The 20,565-nt window shown below is 42.3% G+C and overlaps 1 protein-coding gene across 2 annotated transcripts in view; it reads left to right on the top strand.

Moving 5' to 3' along the window:
* Positions 1-20,565, top strand: part of NEK11 (NIMA related kinase 11) — a 220,879-nt gene that overhangs the window by 93,974 nt on the left and 106,340 nt on the right. For both annotated transcript variants that reach the window (XM_029940296.1, XM_029940297.1), the window contains 2 exons: positions 1,936-2,029; positions 8,271-8,385. In XM_029940296.1, coding sequence (XP_029796156.1) covers positions 1,936-2,029; positions 8,271-8,385 — 209 coding nt within the window. The remainder of the gene's footprint in view (positions 1-1,935; positions 2,030-8,270; positions 8,386-20,565) is intronic.

The raw sequence follows: 20,565 nt of genomic DNA, 5'->3' as shown, positions 1-20,565 counted from the left end.
AAGATGGTCATTCAGCCATTGGTGGTTATTGGATGCCAGCCACTATTAATGTCAGGCTTTCAGTCTTGTGTGCAAAGAAAGATTGAGTATCAGGGAGGTTATTAGTGATGAGATTAGAGAGTCATCCTGCAGAGGCTGAGCCCTCATACACATGCCCGCGAGACAGTGGAGAGGATGGCTTCCCCGGATGTTTGCTGCGCCCCCTCTGCCAGGAGGCCTAGCCGGTCTATAGGGAGAAGAATGTCTGTGCAGGAAATTGTTGGCTTTAGGAAGCACTTGTGCCAAGTGAAACCCTTTGAAAAGCCAACACTCAAGGCTGCTGGTGGGCAGCCTAGTCTCCCTAGGAATTGAAGGATTTGCATGAAAAGGGAACATTCCGAAGAGCCCTAGACTGCCAGTTTCTCAAAGACAGATTTTTCAGTTGGTAGGTTATCCAGTTTCCGAACTTTTCTTCTTTCTTCCTCTGCCAAATTTTTGGTAGTTTAGAAGACCCAACTAACAACTCGAGAGACAGAAAAGACCTGAAACTCAAATCTGTTTATTTTGTGACCTTGGTAACTATCCGAAAGGGGATACAGAGGTATTCTTGCAATTACAGTGCATATCGTGAGGAACCAAGTAAGAATCTTCCTTCCCCTTAACACACACTTTGTTATCAATGTGGAGAGATATTTCTGTCAGATGGCATCACAGGCAGTCGTGTGCTGGTAAATGTTTCACAACCACCTCTAGGGTTGTGGGGCAGGGGGTGTAAATCCTCCCACAATGGCCGATATCAAAGCACCAGTATGATATCATCAAATGTTCAGTTGGAAGATACGTACGTACACAGTCTGCTCTTGGGAACTGGGACAAGCTGGTTTCTGCCCCCACTGCACCACTGAGTATGGGTTTTACTGAGAAAATATATTCACATAAATATGACCACTGTTACCGTCCCGGGTCTATTTCTAATGCTTCAGGAATGGCAATATTCCTGAAACACCATGATTCATGTCATTGTTTGAGGGTAAAAGGAAAATGAAATCTCTGACAGGAACAGATTAAAAAGGCAATTTAATAACTTACATGCACATTACAAATTAGATTTCAGAAAAACTTTTTTATATACAAAGAAAGTCATCGATCTTCCACATGTCATTCAATATGTTTCTTATTTAAAGCTGATGGTTTTAACTAAAGTTTGGTCCTAATTTTATGAATGAATTACACTGGAATTGGTTTTGACCATTATTTCTAGGATTTGAGAGTGGTGGTCATGAGTTTTAGCTGGAAAATGACTGTATTGTCAGAAGAGATATAATGTACTCACTTTATAAACAAAATTTGACTACAGAGATGTTCAATGACTTTTCAAAAATCTCAGTCTAAATTAAATTAGCATACAAGTAATCACCAGAACTCAAATCTTTCTTCCAGTTTAGTAGCAGGTCTATTACATTCAGTTCTTCTATACTAGACAAAACGTATGAGAAAAATTCCCTTTCACAGTGACTCTCAAGTTCTTTACATATATCCTTTGAAATCTAGTTTATTCTCCTGTGTGTGGGTTTATTCATCCTGAGAGCAGTAATTGAGTTACTAGTATGTGCTGGGCACTCTCTGGACGTCAGGGGCGCACACCCCTGCCATCACAGAGAATGCCCATGGGTCGACACCGCCTTCTTTTGCCTCACAGTCATGCCTCGGGCATGCATTTTAGGAGTCTTAAGGATCAGCTAGGAGCCAGAGCATTATTGTGTCTGCTTAAAAGAGAATCAAGTGGGTTCTGGACTGCATTTTCCTTGATGAGGGAGAGACCCATTGACCCGGTTTCCCAGCACCCCAGTTTGCCTGCTGGAACAGGGGTCGATCACACTGTGTCACACCTGCAGAATATAGATGTGGCTTTAGCAAAATGCAGCTGTTTTTTCTATATTCATTTTAAATTTGCAGAAAGTTTGCAGAAGAAAAATATGAAGAAAATAACAAACGAATGCAAGAGTTGCGATCTCGGAACTCTGAGCAGCTAACTATTGCTGTTCTTCACGTAAGTGCTCTCTTGTTTTTAATTTCACATTAGACTTTAAATTGTTTCAATTCATCACATTCCTGTGGCCAGTCAGGAAAAGGGACAAAGGGGAGAAAAAGGCATCCAGACCCACTTTGCCCTATTCAGGGAGGAGGTACTAGGGTTTCTTTTAGAAGAGAGGCCAGTGGTTAGTGATGACACTAATTTAGAGCAGCTGTACTTAGGGATGGATTGGTAGATTCATGCGCCCAAAAACTTCAAGTGCGTACTGTGTCCAGCATAGCTCAATCAGCACGGAATGAACAACTGAGGAGTAAAATTACGACTTTGCAGAGCAAATGTGTGCATATCTAACTTTGAATTTCAGCCATGCTATTGTTGCCTTACGGGTTTAATCCTTGTTCGCCTTCTTTTTATTCTTTCACTTTTTATTTTCTGTTTCCCATCTATATCATTGTGCATTGTGTTAATAACCCCATTTGAACTTTGAATAATTACCTTAGGAGTCCAATAATAAGTAGGGTTGCAGAGTCCCATGAAATGGACCTGAATCATATCCTCTGCATCCCAAGCCCCTGAATAACAAATAACATTTTCTCAATGGTTAAAAACATCTTCATGGGCCTTGGTATAGGCTCTGATATTTAAGGAAGTCTTTCTTCAGGGTCATGTTTGTAAAGCAGACTTCAAATTCAACTTCCTAGCTCTTTTGGTAAAAGCAGCATGGAAAGGAGTAATCTTTATGGAGAACTTTACTGTCTCAAATTCTGGTTTTTCATTCATTGGAGATGTCTGCATCTGAGGGAGATTCTTTTTCCTTTTTCTTTAGCAGGAAGAGCCAAGCCCCCTAAGGCTGTGGGATGATCTCTGGAGTCTGGGGACATTATTTCTGCTGTAGCTCAGTGATCAGAGAGCCCCGAACCAAGGAGCCCCCGCAAAGCTCACTCTTAGACAGGCAGAGCTTAGGATCACTTGTTAATCCATGTTTCTGAAATATTTAGTGGTTGTGAGTGTTGTAGATTTCTGAAAACCCAAAGTTGGACCTGATGGGGAGCTCAGGGTTCTCTGACCTTAACAGTGTTTCTCCCTTGAGGCACTGGGTGACTCAGGTGAGAAAGCATCCATCCGACTCTTGATTTCACCTCAGGTCATGATCTCAAGGTCTGTGAGATCAAGCCCCACTTTGGGCTCTGCACTGGCAATGAGGAGCCTGCTTGGGATTCTCTCTCTCTCCCTCTCTCTCTGTCCTTCCCCTGCTCACTCTTTCTCTCCCTCTCAAAATAAAGAACATTTTTAAAAAAGAGTATCTCTCTCTTGGAGCATTTAGCAGACAATTTAGGGACACTGGTGACATGTACTCAATCCTACTCACCCTTCTCTCCTCCCATCTCCCACTCCATTAAGTGAAGCCAGCTGTGGGATCTGTTGTGGGTCCCAGAGACATGGGAATTGGGATCATTCCCACTCATGAAACCTAGTGAATGGGGAAATTGCTGGCTGAAAGAGATGGGGTCAGCAGCAGTGCTGGATCCCTACTTGGAGAAAGGTCTTGATTTCCCCACTACATGGAAGGACCTCAGCCCCCTCCAAGCACTCAGTGCCTGTCTTCAGCTCCCCAGTTTTGAGGCCCTGAAATGATAACTTGTGGAGGTGCATCTCTTTTCCTAGGTCTGTCAGCAGCTTTCTTTCCCATGGGACTGAGAATTGCACATTGCCAAGATCCTTAGGAGGAATCTGGCATGATTATTGAGATACTGTGTTTGTTAGTGTGTGTGAAACTACTTGTGACTCATCTGATAAAAACTGGAACATTTCCCTGGAGTGTTCCTGGACTCCTGTTTCTAAGGGATTTTATCCTCAGGGATTAGAAATTGAAAAGTACAGGAGCACCTGGTGGCTCAGTTGGTTAAGTGTCCGACTTCCAAAGTCAGGTCATGATCTTGAGGTTTGTGAGTTTAAGCCCCATGTCGGTCTCTGTGCTGACAGCTCAGAGCCTGGAGCTTGCTTCAGATTCTGTGTCTCCCTCTTTCTCTGACCCTCCCCTGCTCATACTTGGTCTCTCTCTCTCAAAAATAAATAAACATTAAAAAAAAATTGATGGGGCGCCTGGGTGGCTCAGTCTGTTGAGTGTCCGATTTCAGCTGAGGTCAGGATCTCACAGTTTATGGGTTCGAGCCCTGCTTCAGGCTCTGTGCTGACAGCTAGCCCAGAGCCTGGAGCCTGCTTCAGATTCTGTACCTCCCTCTCTCTCTGACCCACCCCTGCTCGCGCTGTCTCTCTCTCTCAAAAATAAAGAAAAAAGAAAAAAAAGAAATTGAGAAGTGCAGATGTGGTAATATTTTGTTTTATAAGACCTAAGTTACTGTCTTTATTCCTGAAGTTGCTTGTATGGCAAATACAAATGTAGTTTCAAGTATGATCTTACATTTTAGTGTCTGATAATTTACTTGATGTTTTTGCTTTTCTTCACTAACTTTCAAAATAATAATTTGTGTGTTCTTTTTTCATTTCTGATATTATTGTCAGTATTAAACAACTACACTATAAGTGTCCTATCCTCCTATAAACCAGGGTCCTTGGGGGATCCTACAGGAACTTTAAGATAAAACCGAGACCAAATGGGGGCACCTGGGTGGGTCAGTTGGTTAAGTGTCCAACTCTCAATTTTGGCTCAGGTCATGACCTCACAGTTAGTGAGTTCAAGCTTCATGTTGAGCTCTGTGCTTTCAGTGCAGAGCCTGCCTGGAATTCTCTCTCTCTCTGCCCTGCCCTCTCAAAATAAATAAATAAACATGTTTTTAAAAACAGACAAGGGGCACCTGGGTGGCTCAGTTGGTTAAGCGCCCGACTTCAGCTCAGGTCATGATCTCACAGTTCGTGGGTTCAAGCCCCGCGTCGGGCTCTGTGCGGACAGCTCAGAACCTGGAGCCTGTTTCAGATTCTGTGTCCCCTCTCTCTCTACTCCTCCCCAACTCCTGCTCTATCACTCTCTCTCAAAATTAAATAAACATTAAAAAAATATTTAAAAAACCAGACAATATGGCAAGCAGAATCTTGGGAGATTTCATTAATTGTATATTATCCCACAGAACATGGGATCCAGACAGGATAGTCTAGATCCTGGCTCAACTCAGATAAAGAAACTGATGATTTCATAAAGATCTCATGAAGTCCCAACCCCTAACCTCCCAATGTCTACCTAGTTCTTTCTAATTCTATCCCATTTCCATCAGCAAGGAGCAAAAGGAGCAGGAGGGGACGTGCCTAATGCTGTCTTGTCCAGAGATGTTGGTTCATTCTTTGATCATCTAAGACTTAGTATCATGAGCATCTTTGGCCCTGAGCTTCCCAGAAGCACATCCCTAAGTTCACATATTGATGGGGCAGAAGAGGCTCCAGGCAGATGTGTGGCTCTTGCAGAGAATATCTTCTTTAGCTGGTTCAGCCCTGCAGATCCGATTGCTCAGCTGCCCCCAGCTGTCTTGCCCTATTTCATGAGGTTCTATCAGCCACTTCCTTCTGGCCCATCTTTAGCATCCCACCTTCTCAATTTCAAATGTCACCTTGTCTTCAGGAAAATCTTCTTTGACCTCACAGGTCCACAATCCACTGGCTCGCCTCCAAATTCTTTAATTTTTAAAAATTTTAATGTATATTTATTTTTAGAGAGAGAGACAGAGAGACAGACAGAGCATGAACAGGGGAAGGGCAGAGAGAGAGAGGGAGACACAGAATCTCAGGCAGGCTCCAGGCTCTGAGCTGTCTGCACAGAGCCCAACGCAGGGCTTGAATCTATGAACTGTGGGATCATGAACTAAGTCAAAGTCAGACACTGAAGTGACTGAACCACCCAGGCGCCCTGTCCTCCAAATTCTTAGGGCTCGCAGCAATGCTTCTCAAACTTCAAAATTCACCCAAACCACCTACTGATTTTGTTAAAAGGCAGATTCTGATTTGTTTGGTCTAGGGTGGGGCATGGGGTGCTGAATTTTTAACAAGCTCCCCCTGGCGATTCTGACCTGCTGAGGTAGGACCACATTTTGATTAATAATGGAGAGGAATGGGGGCTCTTGAAAGCCACTCACCTTCAGATGAAGGAAGGCTTGGAAAAACCCCCAATGAACACTTTCTTATAGACTCTTCAGGAAAAAAGCATTTAAAAGGAACAGACATAAAGGAAAAGTGACCTGGGGCTTCCTTGTTGGCCCCAGAAGGAGGATGAAGAAAGGGGTCTGAGCAGGCAAGAGACACATTTAATCATATTCATGGGCACCGAGTGAGGCAGGTTTAATGATCAGAAAACAAAGGAGAGAGAAAATGAGAAGGTAAACACTTCCAAGAGGGATTGAAGAGCTTTAAATATCTCAAGGAAAGGCATCATTGAGCTGGAAAAGATGAAATGAAATCTAAGAAAGAAATTGGATTAATCAGATGCAGGAAGCTAAAGAAAAACGTGATGAAGAGAAGAGGAAAATGCCCCTGTCTCCGCCCATACACATATCTATGATCTGATTTCTTCCTGATTGCACTAGGGCTCTGTTCTCATTTCCTTCTTCCTTCTCTCTTGCCATCTGGGGCAAACTACCTGATATTTCAAAAGCAGTCATATAAGGTAAAACTCAGAGTTAGGGGAGAAAATGGGCTGGCTCTGTCATTTCATAAACACCTTATACAGATTCTTCAAGGCATTTGGGAGAATGGCTTGTTTTGTTTCTCAGACCCTAACTGACAGGAGCCTTTTATTTTGAGAAGCATTTTCTGCTGGGCTGAATCTGGGCTTTGAAATCTGGAAGTATAATTGAATGTAGAATCATGTTAGGCACCATTACTTTAAAATATGGCAGCTTAAAAAACAACAACAACAAAACAGCAACTAGATTCCTGTAATACACATGATCAGCGTGGTCTTTCTTTACCCCCACGGCACATCCAGGTGTGGTGGTGCCAGAACTGGCTTTCGGTGAGAAGTGCACAACAGCTCAGGCCTCCATGCACGAAATAGTAATGGGCATCAATGATCAGATCAAGTCCTTGCTAAGAGAAGCAATGACAACAGTTCTATCTATTCTCTTCAAAGAGAACCTCAGCGAATCAAAGTCCATTGAAAGTCCTGATACTGATTTTCCAATGACTTCTGAAATAGAAGTGAAAACACATTTCACGCAGTCTCTCTTCTTTGTTCTTAGAGTTGTCTGTGTGCTGTTGGTGATCCTTTGAAATTTGGAACCAATTTCACCTCCTGCAACAAGTATACAGCACAAAAAATGGACATCTTAAAAATATTTTATGACTGTTTTCACAAATCCCATACCACAGCATGACAAGCTTTGTTTTTGCTTATTCATTTAAGATTAGTTTGAATTTAACTTTCTATTTTTAATAAGATACTTACAGAGTAGTTCTCCATGAAAGCCACTTTTCAAAGAAAATAGGTCAGTTCAGCATTAGCTCTAGGTTGCAAACACACAAAAAACTGAAGAAAAAAAATCAAAATGATCTATTGGAATACTATTTGATATATTTGAAGTTTTTACTTTTTTTGAAGTGTGAATTCTTTCTTTTTTTAAATGTTTATTTTTGAACGAGAGGAAGTGGGGGACGGGTAGAGGGAGAGGAGGACAGAGGATCCAAAACCAGCTCTGCACTGACAGCAGAGAGCCCGATGTGAGGCTCAGAACTCACAAACTGTGAAGATCATGGCCTGAGCCAAAGTCTGACACTTAATTGACTTGGCCACCCGAGGCTCCCAAGTGTGAATTTTTTCATGTGGTCTCTTCGGTATCTTTCTTTAGGAAACTGGAATTCACAGAATCACAGAACTAGTAAAGCTAGAAGAGACCTTGGAAGTCATCTTCATCTGAGATGAGGAAGCTGAGCGGGGCTGGGCTGGGGTGAGGTAGGGGGGATGCCCTGGCTGCAGAATTGAAGGGGTATTTGTTGTCAGCTGCTGATCGCTCCTTCTCTTTCAGGAGCCTAAAAGTCAGTACCTCCTTCAGTTGTGCTCATGGCCATTTCTCCCGCCTCACCCTAGTCATGGAGCTGAAGCTGATGGCGTGGAACATTACGGTCACCTAAATTGGTGTTTCTCTTAAAACTTGAAACTTCTGCCCTCTTAAAACTTGAAAGTGCTATCATGTTTAAGGGAGAGGATTAGGCAGACTTTTATTTCCAAATAGTCTTCTAAACAATATTGTTACATTTGTGGTAATGCTGCTTCTTTCTATCAGCTTCTCATGAATTGTTAATTACCTTCCATAAGGAATCTGATGACCTGACTTCAGAGAACCTGCCTGAGCCTCAGCCCTTTCCTTCCTTGGACCTTGGCCCATTTGAGTCAAGTATAGAAGATGCCATAGCTGACCGTGGAGACCATGGTATGAGTTTTCATTTGTATTAAGAAGGGTTGGCGCATAGGTTGGTGTGATTGACCCTCCAGTAGGCCTGGCTGGCTTTTGAGAAAAGCCTTGGATGCATGTGACCACCTTCCATCAGTTTTCCAGAGTTGAGCTGGGACCAGGATAAAAAGCAGAGAGGCCAAGGGATTTGTCGGTCCTCTCCTGTGTCCTTTGTGATAGATGAAGATGACTTGGGAACTCACACCAGGCTAGAAACCTCTTCTACATGAGTTAAACAGTGTCATCATTAACTGACTTTGGAATAGTGTAGGACTGTGAATGCTCTGAAGTATCATGTCCCTCTTCTTAGAAGTGATTTCCCTGACTTTCATAAATTTAAAGAGAGTAAATGAAGTCAGGCTTTGGAAAATCAATTATCTGGATGTGCAAGAAGAAAAGTGCTTAGAATTGTTACCCAAATGGGAGAGATCTATCAGAGCTTAGTGGTTAAAAACATGAGTTTTGGAGTAAAACAGCTGCCCCTACCAGGGAAGCCCCTCTCAACTTAATCTTTCTAGATTTCAGTTTCCTTATCCATGAAGCAAGAATAATACCTTCCTTAAAGGTTGTTGTGAAAAGCAAATGAGAATAGGCATGTGATGTGCTCTTACCTGAGTGTCCCACACAAAGTAAGAGCCAAAGAAAGGGAAGCAGTTCATGATCCTGAGAGGGAGGGTTATGACCGTGGGGACCATCTCAGTCTCGTCCCACTATCCCCACTGCCTAGCACAGAGTGCCAGGAATATTGTAGCAACTCCAGAAATATTTCTTGAATGAATGGATGGATGGATAATATGTTAGTCTGGACCTCTGAGAAGCAGATGTCAAGATGGGACTAAAAGTGTAAGGATATTATTAGGGGAAATGTCTACATAAAAGGCATTAGGACAGGAGCTGGAAAAGGCTGAGAGAATCATCAGGCCACGATTAAGTCATATTCCAAGTAAAAACAGAGAGGTTTGATGGATGTGTACTAGTCTGCTAGGCAGACAGAGGCAAACAAGACATTAGGAAGTCTTCAAGGAAAGTCAGTTGTCAGGGGCTTGCCTGAGTATCCCTGCTGCACTCTGGCAGTGGTAGTGGCCTTGGGCCGAACACGGGGATGGATTTCAGAACACGGCCCTGGGGCCCTTAGGCAGTTACACTCCGTATAGTGGGAGGTCTTCAAGGTGCATCCTCATGGCTGCACAGTGGTGCAACAGCTCTCTGGAAGCAGTTGAGTTCTCTTTCCAAACCAAGGGTGAGGGTAGTGAAATTTGGATTGGTTTGTCATCGCAGCCCAAATTCGCATCTGATGTCTTCCTGCCAGAGCCATTAGAGCTCCTTCACCTGTAAGGAAACTAGCACTGAAAGCTCTTTACGTTGGCATTTGCCAACTTTTAAAATGGTGCTGTGGAAGCCATCTGGTAACAGGTGTTATTGATAAACAAATATGTATATCAGGTGGATCCTTTTCAAGTATTTAATATATTGTTATTTTCCAAAGGTAAAGCTTGGAAGTATAGAAATATCCTATGGGCCTTTCTTTCCAAAAATGTAAAGCTGAGAGGCCATCAGGTAGCACCTGATATGGATGCCTGTGCTTTGCTACGTAAGGTAGAGCCATCCCTATGTATCAGGAGGAATTCCCAGGACAGGATATTGAGTGGGCGCTCTAGGATCAAGAAGTCTGGGCTCAGCCTCTGTGTCTCAAGTAGGAAAAGTACTTACTACTCATTTCATGGAGGAGAAACCAAAAACATTAAGTAATTTGCTCAAGAACTCAGAAGTGCCTACCATTTAGAGCAGCACCCTTTCCATTCCTCCCAAAGTGTATATATTTGGAGATGGTGAGTGGGAGCAATAGGTTTGCAAGAAGCAGACAGACGTCAAATGAATTGGACTTTCAAAAGGCAGAGTTTGTGTATCTCTTTGCTAATGTTTGTGACCTGTAGTAGTCAGATTACACCTAGGCCAGTTCTGACCACAGGTTGCACCTGCTACCAGGAGACGCAAGCTGATGTCCTCCTTTCTCTTCTGTCAGGAAGGTTTCAGTATGGTAGACCAGGTATTGATTTCCCAGCCACACTGGAAATGGTCAAATCTACTCCTTTGACCACCTTGTTTATGCTACGTAGGTCTCCCATAATAAACTGTCAGATCCAAAAAACACATTGTGGTTTTAGTTAGGCCAAATGCCTTGTAGAATAGTTTAAACATTCCCCTTGCAAACTCATATTTTCTCAATTGAAAAGAGAGATTTAGAACTATGAAAATGTTCTTTGGTTTGATGATTAATTAGAGTTCTGGGCAACTAGAAGTTACCAGTGACTATATGTCTTAATCATGAAATTTTGAGTCATGAGACTTTAATTTGTTTATGAATTCTGAAGTAGTTGTTTTGTCCATTTTCTTTGCCTTTTTTATTTTTTCAAATTTATCTATTTATTTTGAGAGAGAGTGTAAGCACCAGGGAATGGGGAGAGAAAGAGGGAGAGACAGAATTCCAAGCAGACTCCATGCTGTCAGTACAGAGCCCAACAGGGGGCTTGAACTCAAGAACTGTGAGATCATGATGAGCTGAAATCAAGAGTCAGATGCTTAACTAACTGAGTCACCCAGGCATCACCTCATTCTCTTTGCCTTTTAGAAACCATGACTCCAAACTTTCAGCACCCAGAGGAAGTTTTAGTTTATTTTTTATCTAGCATTTATAGGTAAAATAAAATTACACAGTCTTTTTTTTAAGCTTCTACACAATGTTTAATCAGTCTTTGATGTTGAATTGGAAAATTCCTTCAGGAGTTATGAGGAGTTAGTTGCAGAGAAAGAAAAGCGTAACACATTATTTACATTTATGTACATTTAGTTGACTACATCTGATTTAATCCGGCCAAAGTCATGGGTAACCATTGTAATCAAATGAGAAGGCACAACTGGAACGTCAAAGAAATTACCCCTGTTTAACTCCTTGTATGTAACACTGATGATTTCTTGCACATTAATTTTTGCCAGGAATTTCATTGTACTTTAGCCTTGTTTTCAGCACTTCACAGTTGAGTTTCAGAATAGGGTTTTGTGCAAAGCTAGAACAGATTGGGACTCATGGGCATGATACAGGTCCAGGCAGAGCATAGCTCCCAACTTCCCTCTTCATATGTGAATGCTTCAGTGGTGCGGGCCTCAGCTGCCCGCCCATAGTCTGATCAACTGTCACTTCATTATCCTTGAACCCACTCCCTGAGCAAGTCCAGGGCCCCTTCCCTGTGCTCAGAGAAAGCACCCACCTCAAGGGGATTGTGCTTTGCTTACCTATACGAAGTCCACACGTCCTTTGCAGTTGGGCTGCTCTATGACTTTTGGTGTCATCTCTTCCCTTTTAATGTCCAAGTGGAAATAAAGTGATTTGAACTCTGTTAGGAATGATATATTTTTATTGTTTTAATTTTACAAATTAAAATATTTATCAACTCTGCGATTCTACTTCTAGTTACCTGAGAGAAATGAAAGCATGTCTACAAGATCTGTACACAAATGTTCCTAGCAATTTTATTCATAGTACCAAAAGTTAGAAATAAGTCAACGGCCAAACAATAGGAGAATGGGCAAACAAACTTGCAGTTTATCCATGCAATGTAATACTACTTGGCATTGAAAAGGAACAAGCTATCAATACACACCACAATATGGATGAATAGCAGAAATATTGTGCTGAGTGAAAGAGGCCACAGAATAAAGAGTTCATACTGAATGAGTCCATTTCTGTGAAGTTCGAGACCAGCAGCACTTATCTCTAGTGACAGAAATGAGGCCAGTAGGTTGTCTGGGCATTAGGAGCTGACTCAAAGAGCACAAGAGAACCTTTTGTGGTGATCGAAACATTTAGTATTTTGATTGTGGTGGTAGTTTACTCTGATGTATGTATTTATCAAAACTCTCTAAACTCTATGCCTTAAATGAATGCATTTTATTGTCTATCAATTATACCTCAACAAAGTTGATATATAAAAAGGACATTAGTAAGATACCCAGAAAAAAAAGAAAGGAAAAACTCACTATGATATATGCCCGTCAGTCTGTGCTTTAGCTAATGAATGGCTCAGAGAGACTCAGGTGAGGTCGTGGAGATAGAAGGCAGCTGAGAAAATCTCTAGTATTACTTGGGACACAAAATCCCTAGTCTGGAGAGTGATCATGGGGTTTTCTTCTAATGTCAGCTAAGCAATATTACCTTCCACAAGGACTATTAACAGAGTTTTGGGGTCTTCTCTCAGGTGGAAAATGGGCTTAAAGATGAGGGGCAAGGATCCCTTACCTCCTCTCTTCAGCCTTTGTAGTTGGAGGGATCACACTGCTGTGGCAGCAAACTCTACCAGCAAGTCTCATAGGACCTAGTGTCCTCGGAAAGCAGCCCAAACTAGAACATACTAGAACAAAAAGTAACAGTCCCAACCCGGGACAGAGAAGCTGGTGGAGCCGCCTGGCTCATCAGCCTTCAAAATAGACTACGTGCGGGGGCTCATTTCTGTGTTCCTGGGTGTCCCATCACTTCCAGAGCTTTACATGCCCCAAAGCCTTGATTTATAAATATAAACTGATGGTGGTTTTATTTCCTATTTGTCACATATTCCGCTGCGTTAGTTTTGCGTTGTATCGTAGTGTTTCCGCCTGACTCTCATATTGACACTTCAGAATACACACTTCTACGGACACTCCCTAATTTCCTCAGCTCAAGAGGATAATTAAAATGAATCTGATATTGAGTAAAAAGATGTGCCAATCCTCTACCCTTAGGCATATTTAATAGTTTAGAGTGTTTCTTTCATATGATAGGCTGAGTAGGTGCCTCTAACTGAACTTTAAAAGACTGTATCCAATTTGAAAACTTGAAGTGGATGCAGAATAACGCCTGCCCAGGTGGCCACTTCACTCTTGTGTCCTGAGAGGCACGCCAGAAACACGAGGAAAACCAGTCCCCAAGAACATCAGTTACTCATACAGAAAATCAGCACCCAGGGACATCTCGAAATAAGTTTCTCACCTGGGACAGCTGTGTGTGATTCCCTGGTCCGTTCTTTAGCCAAATACAAACTCTACAGTGGTCATTCAGCTAGAGGTGTTGCAGGTCGGCCAGAGAGCATCCTCATATGGCCATGCTGGACCTGTCGGCAGTTCATGTTTGGAATGAATCAATTAAGCAGAAAATGAAAGAAGCATCAATCATGGCTTTAAGGTCGGATAGACTACAAAATATAATAGACTAACCCCTCACACAACATATGCTTCAGACAGCATTTGGGCATGCCACAGTGTGGTTTGGGGGGAGTGATGCAGTTATTTCCCATACACACAAGGCTTACAGCTGTGCCCAGGGCTCCTGCACCTGCCACCAAGAGAACATCATTATGATGCCCAATGGTAGTTACACTGTTGCAGAAAATTTAAACAGCTGTTTTGGACAGGGTTTGCTTCCAGTCAACTAGCCGTCTTTGATTCACTGAAATTTTTTACCTCGGCATGTGTTTAGACCAGACTTTAATGTAGGTATCCGTGATGGGGATTTAAATCTGTCTCATGTACCCTTTGTAGAGGGGCTGTTCCATGACACTGAGGGCCACAGCAGTATCAGTCACCTCCTGTGTTCCGTTGTCAGTCTGTGGGTTTTTGAAGTGAAATAGCACATCTCCCAAACAAACAAAAAGCCATTCTGGCAGAGAACTGTGGCAGCAGTATCTAATACCTTTTGTCATTCCTGACTAACAGCATTTTCCCCTGACTTCTCTTCTCTCACTTCCAAAAAAAGGAAAGAAAAGAAAAATATGAAACTGACAAAGTTTCAGAGCAATTGTCATGTTTCATAGTAGCATGTCTGTGTGCAAGCAGTATAATGAATTTGACTTATTCTAAAAAAGTCCATTTTCCCACATCTGCTGTAGAAAGTGATGTTTGTGACATTCTCAGCATTTGCAGCATTTACAGTCAGATTTGTCTCTGAGATTGTGGGAAAGGTTCTTTAGAAACTCACGCTCTTACTCCGTGCATCGGCGTCCACATGCAAGGATACAGTTTTAGGAGCGTGCAGTGTAACAGTGCATCCCTAGCTTCACAGCCAACCATGTATTTCCTGCTAACCCCATGACCTGTCCCAGTTTCTTTTTCTGGCCACGGCTTCTTTAAATTATTAATGAGAGTTCTCACTGTTAAAGGTTAGCCAGCTAAGTACATGTTTGTAGATGAGTTAAGATGCCTGCAGCCTTTCACTGCATTTTGTGCCTGAGCATTTGGGGTTGTAGAGAAAGCAAAGTGACTTGACCCTTTTTATATCTCAGATTCATTTTCTCTTTTGAATGTAGGAAAAAGAACAAGCCCAACCTCCCTCCATAGCTTAACTCCACACGGCCTGCTCTCCTGGCTTCACACAGCTTAGAACTAGGTGAGCTCCCTTCCTTCCCTCTGCCTTCCATCTCCTCACAACCCCATTTTAAGAGATAAAATTGACAGTTGTCATAAATGGTTGCTTCTGAATGTATGGTCTATAGCTTTATATTTGGCCGCCTTTTATTTGTGAGATTACACATTTTGAGAAAGACTAACCTTTGTGTGTTCATTAGTGTTCTGGATGAGAAATTTTAGTGGTATACTAGAGAGGGCTACAAAGTAACTACTGGTTAAGAAAAAGCTTTAATTTTAAGAAAATTAAAGGAAATTGTCCCCTCAGCCCCGTCAGCTCTGTGTCGTTGATGAGGAGAGTGGATCAGTGCTCTGATTGGGCAGGCGTGTTCAGAGGCCGTGCTCTCAGAATGCCATCTCGATGTCATTCCGTACCTTACCTCTTAACTTTTTACTCTCAGTAAATCGTACGCCTACGAATGCTGATCTCTCAGCTCAAAATTCCACTAAATAGGCATCATGATACAAGTCTGTGTTTCCCATTATATTGCCAATATTCATCGGCTCCAATTTGATGGCACCCAGTATGGAAGTAGGTCACAGTACAGCAGCTGAGAGCCCACAGGCCAGTCCTTTGTTACTCAAAGCCTAGTCTGAGGACCGACGTCACTAGCATCCTGAGAACTTGTCAGAAATGCAGAATCCCAGACCCTGCCTCAGATTTCCTGGATCAGAAGATGCAAAACCCCAGTGATGTGTGTGCACATTCTAGTCTGAAGAGCCTGCGCTGGACTCTGTGCTCCACGAGAGCCTGGGGTATGTCTCTCTTGTTCGTCATTTTATATCCACCTACTGACAGTGACTGGCTCTGACTTGGTGCTTGGTAAATATTTGTTGAATAAATTATTAAGTCTAGGAGAAAAATTCTATAAGGACAGTAATGCTTTTTGTCATAATCAGCATACATTTCTTGAAGAGACTGATTCATTTGGGGGAAACGATAGAATTACAAGTTGCCAGAAGAGGGCAATTTGTGTATATTGGTATTAACCTGTAATTTCTACTCCTCCTTCTTAAGGGAGGTGATAATCTAATTATACCAGATGGATACTGGAGAGATGAAAAATAAAGGAAGAGTGTCAGAGACACGGGAAGAGAAGTCTTCCATGCATGCTTTTTGAGTCCCTTCATCATTGCCTCTTTCTTTATAAATAGCCCTCTACTTAAATCATCTCTAGTATAAGTCAGCACAGTGCAACAATAGGGTTTCTTCTTCTGCAAGACCCATAGTATTTGGCTTAATAGAAGTGGTCATGTCACCACAAAATGATCCTCTCAGACCCCTTCATGTATTGGGTAAGTGTACACATTTAATGGGAACACAGGGATTTTATGAAGTGGAGTCTGTTACAGGTTCTCGCGTGTCTCTTCTGTTTGCATCGGCTTAGTCTCCCCATGGAATCCGTGACAGCACTTTATAGATGACAGGGTGTGAGCAAATGCTGGTCAGTGGGTACTCTTATAACAGGCTTGCTGGAGCCGGTATGTGAACACACCTCTTCAGTGGGCTTATCGGTTGGGTCATCTGGGAAGCAGACACTAAGAGAAATGCAGGAGATGAGTTGAGGGTACCTTATGTTGAAAGAAAATGGGGTCAGGATCAGGGGCAGGCAAAGAGAGCCTCCAGACTGTTCTGTGGGTCTGACACTTGTGAGAAGTGAGCGGGAAGGAAGGACCAGTGGGCAGGAAGGGCCTCAGACCTCACTATAGCTCTGATGGAGAGTTCTGGATCAAAGATTGCCCATAGAGGAATCCTGCCCTGGGCAGAAATGCTGTGTCCCTACCATCCCCTCCTACTCAGTGTAGCCTCAGAGGCCGCAGCTGGGGGCTGCCGGCTCACTGCCTGCTTTTCAGCTAATCAGCACGTTCTAGGAAGGACAGCGAACAGACACCCCTCCATAGATGTCACGTGGTTATATTCCATATGCTTGAGGTGAATAAAATAGTATTTCAATGAGCAATCTATAATGTAGCACTTTTCTCTAATTTGGAGTAAACTTACCTCCACTATATGCAAAAGAAAAGTAACTAAAGCTTCTGGAATATCCATAGACACTTCACAAAAATGCACCAGACTGGAAGCCACTGGTGTGCTTGATAGAAATTTGGAGCCAGACTTGCCTTTTTCCAACTTCTAGCCATTTACCAGCTGTGTGAACTTGGGGGGAAAAAAGTTATCGCCAAGCCTCAGTTTTCTCATCTGCATAATTGTAATAATACTTAGTTTTCTAGGATTAAGGGAAGAATAAATTAGATAGTAAACAAAGAACTTTGCACAGTGCATGACACAGAATGTGCACAACAGTGTCGTACTAAATAAATATAATGTCAGAGCAAGTTGCAATATTTTCTCAAGCTCTACATAAAACCTTTAAATTGGTGATGAATAATATTTCAGTTTTTCACTACCCAGGAGACCTTCTGATTATAGCTTAAAAGCACCTTCACCATATGAATTAAGTATGATTTGGAATACTTTTATTGGCTCTAGTTTTTGTATTTATAAGAAATATAAAAATCACTCAGTCTGGTTAGTTACACCTGTCAATTATGTCCCTCTGGATTGATTAGCTTAGCATCAAATATATATCTATATGTATAGATATATACATAGCTACATATCTATATATAGATATAGATAAATTTTCTTTGTCAAGACCATCGACAGCCTGTGGAACCCAAGCCAAATTCTCAGAGATGTGTGTGTCCTCCCATTGGTGAGCCAGGAATGCCACTGTGATACCCACAAGTAGGACCTGGAACAAGTTCTTTCTTCAAAAGATGTTCTTTGGCCAACCATCCTGAGCCCATAAATTGGCAGCTAAAATGTCCAGGTATTTTCCCTAAATACATTATAAATGTAAATATATTTTGTACTAAGGAGCATAATAAGGGCAAGAATATATATTAGTTTTCCACTGTAGTCTCATGTGGGATTTAGGCCAAATTCAGATTGAAATACAGAGCTTGGTAGGGATAACTATGACTTTTGCAATGGAAATGTTCAAGAAATATGTGCAGTGATTTTAGTGGAACTCTCTGCCCTGGGTTTGTAATGAAATCAGGAAGGTTTTCTGAGACAAGGATGTGCTCTGTGCTCTACATGGCGGCCATATGTATAAATGACCTCCTGGTTTTAGACAAGTTCTCTGAAAATTCTATTAGTTAGAAAATAAAGAATATAAAGAAATTTCAGCAGGCTGCACAGATTTATAAGGGAAAAGTCTATCTCATTTCAGATGTATTATTTTGCGTCCCTTAGGGCTGCATATGGAATCAGAATATTCCAGATATGATTTTATGTGCATAGTTAAATCATTCAGTCTTCCCACACTTCTGGTAGACAGGCTATATAGAAGGACATAGTGGCTTGTTGAAGACAGTATTTTTTGCCTAGCGTATCTTACAAACAACTCTAAGGTGTCTTCAGATATCTATATGAGATTTTCTTAAAATAAAAATTATTTGGAGCAAATTATAGGTTATCCTAATAATGTAATTTTCAATACTTTTTTTTTAAGTGGGAGAGAAAAGCAGGAGTTGTGGTTAGAGGGCCAGTGTTGCATATGTTTTGGGTCCGCCCCAAGAGTTGGTTAAGCCTGTGACGTCATTCATCCTGTCAGGAGAGGAGAAGCTTTGGAAGGGCAACTCGAAGGCAGGTGGGCTGGATGTGACCCTCCACTCGGGGGGCGAGGCTTGGGCTTGTCCATGCTTAGGAGTGAGCAGGTTTACTGGTCTGAGGCAGCATACCTCAAACATGGGGAGACCGCTGCCTCCTCAAGGTGACTGCTTATAGATATTCTGAGTCCAGGTTTTCGAACTGGGCTGCTTATCAGAACCCCTTATGGGAATTTAAAAAATATGAAATAGCCTCTGTCGTCTTAAACATTGATTTAGAAGGTCTACTCCAGTGGTTCTCAAACTATCCCATATATTAGAATCATGTGGAGTGTTTGTTAAAACACAGAGGGCTGGGTTCAGGGGCATGCGGGGGCTGCTAGCATTGACTCGTAGACCCCATTGTATACATCTCCTTCCAGGCTCGAGTCAGTGATAGCCTGTGGGTAGTGTGAAGTCAGCCATGGTGACTGAGTACTTACACCACAGAAATCGGCATTGCCAATCAGAGCTTTCCTCAGGAGCCAGTTGTTAAACAGTTCCCAGCACACACTGGCAGGGAGCCCCACCTCCAAAGCTGCTGATTCAGTAGGCCTGGGATGAAACCCAAGACTTTGCATTTCTAGCAAGTTTCTCAGTGGTGCTGCTGCTACTGGTGTGAGGAGCACATACCAAGAACAACTGATCTAGAATTATGCTGTCCACTTGGATAGCCACTAAGCCACACGTGGTTATCAGAATTCAAGTATTAATTAATAAAACTTAAATATTTAGGGGCGCCTGGGTGGCTCAGTCGGTTAAGCGTCCGGCTTCGGCTCAGGTCATGATCGCACGTTCGTGTGTTCGAGCCCCGCGTCAGGCTCTGTGCTGACGACTCGGAGCCTGGAGCCTGCTTCAGATTCTGTGTCTCCCTCTCTCTCTGCCCCTCCCCGCTCATGCTCTGCCTCTCTCTGTCTCAAAAATAAATAAAACACTAAAAAAAAAATTAAAAAAAATTAAATATTTAAAAATCTTTCCCCAAGTCACATTAGTCACATTTCAAGTACTTAAACTAATACAATGTTATATGTCAGTTATACTGTAATAAAATGGGGAGAGAGGAATGCTTAAGAGTCACCTATGGTTAGTGGTTACTGTATTGGATTGCACATTTTGGAACAATGAATTCATCATTGCCAAAAGTCCTTTGGGGCAACAAACGCTACTCTAGGAAAATCTCTCTGTGCCTAATTTTTTTTTTTAAGTTCTACAGGTTATTCTGGTGGGGAGGCTGTTTCAATAATCACTACCATTGGTTTTTTTTATTTTTTTAATGTTTATTCCTTTTTTTTTTTTGAGAGAGAGAGAGAGAGAGAGAGAGAGAGAAAGACAGAGACAGAGCAGAGCATGAATGGGCGAGGGGCCGAGAGAGCGAGAGACCTAGAATCTGAAACAGCCTCCAGTCTCTGAGCTGTCAGTGCAGAGCCCAATGCAGGCCTTGAACTCGTGAACCATGAGATCGTGACCTGAGCCAAAGTGGGACACTTAACCAACTGAGCCTCCCAGGCACCTCAATCACTACAGTTTATTAAATGTTGATCTTACATTTCAACTCTCTCAAACTCAAACTCACAGATCTTTCTTTGTTCTTCATTTTCTATTTCTTACTTGGGAGGGAGGATTGATTTGCTAAAATTCTCAAACACTTGACGACATACATCAATGACCCTTTTTTATGTGAGGACAAGGAGGTAAGGATGGAAGAGGTATTGTTGAACTGGGACCTGGTCCCAAATCCATAACTTTTTTGACCCAGAGGTTTCTCCTCTACGTTGTGACAGCTTTCCGCAAAATAGAAGCAACTATTATAGGTGTTGGTCATAGTCCTACCATCGGATCATGTCCAGGCTCAGCACCGAGAGGCCATTATACTACCTCAGACTATGTGTGTGGCACAGGGAAGCCCCAGAGGTCTTTCAGACTTGTTCTAATAACAATGCCCTCCCAACCAGCGAAGGAAATGAACTGTATTTATTGGACACCAGTTGATCATATTAATGAATCAGAAGTGTTCAGACCAGCAGGTTACACAAGACTACAGAGGGGATAGAATTTAATTAGAGGTGGAAACCA

The sequence above is a fragment of the Suricata suricatta genome, chromosome 5 (genome assembly GCF_006229205.1).
Source record: "Suricata suricatta isolate VVHF042 chromosome 5, meerkat_22Aug2017_6uvM2_HiC, whole genome shotgun sequence".
In the NCBI taxonomy this organism is placed as follows: domain Eukaryota; kingdom Metazoa; phylum Chordata; class Mammalia; order Carnivora; family Herpestidae; genus Suricata; species Suricata suricatta.
This window is presented reverse-complemented; position numbering and strand designations above follow the sequence as displayed.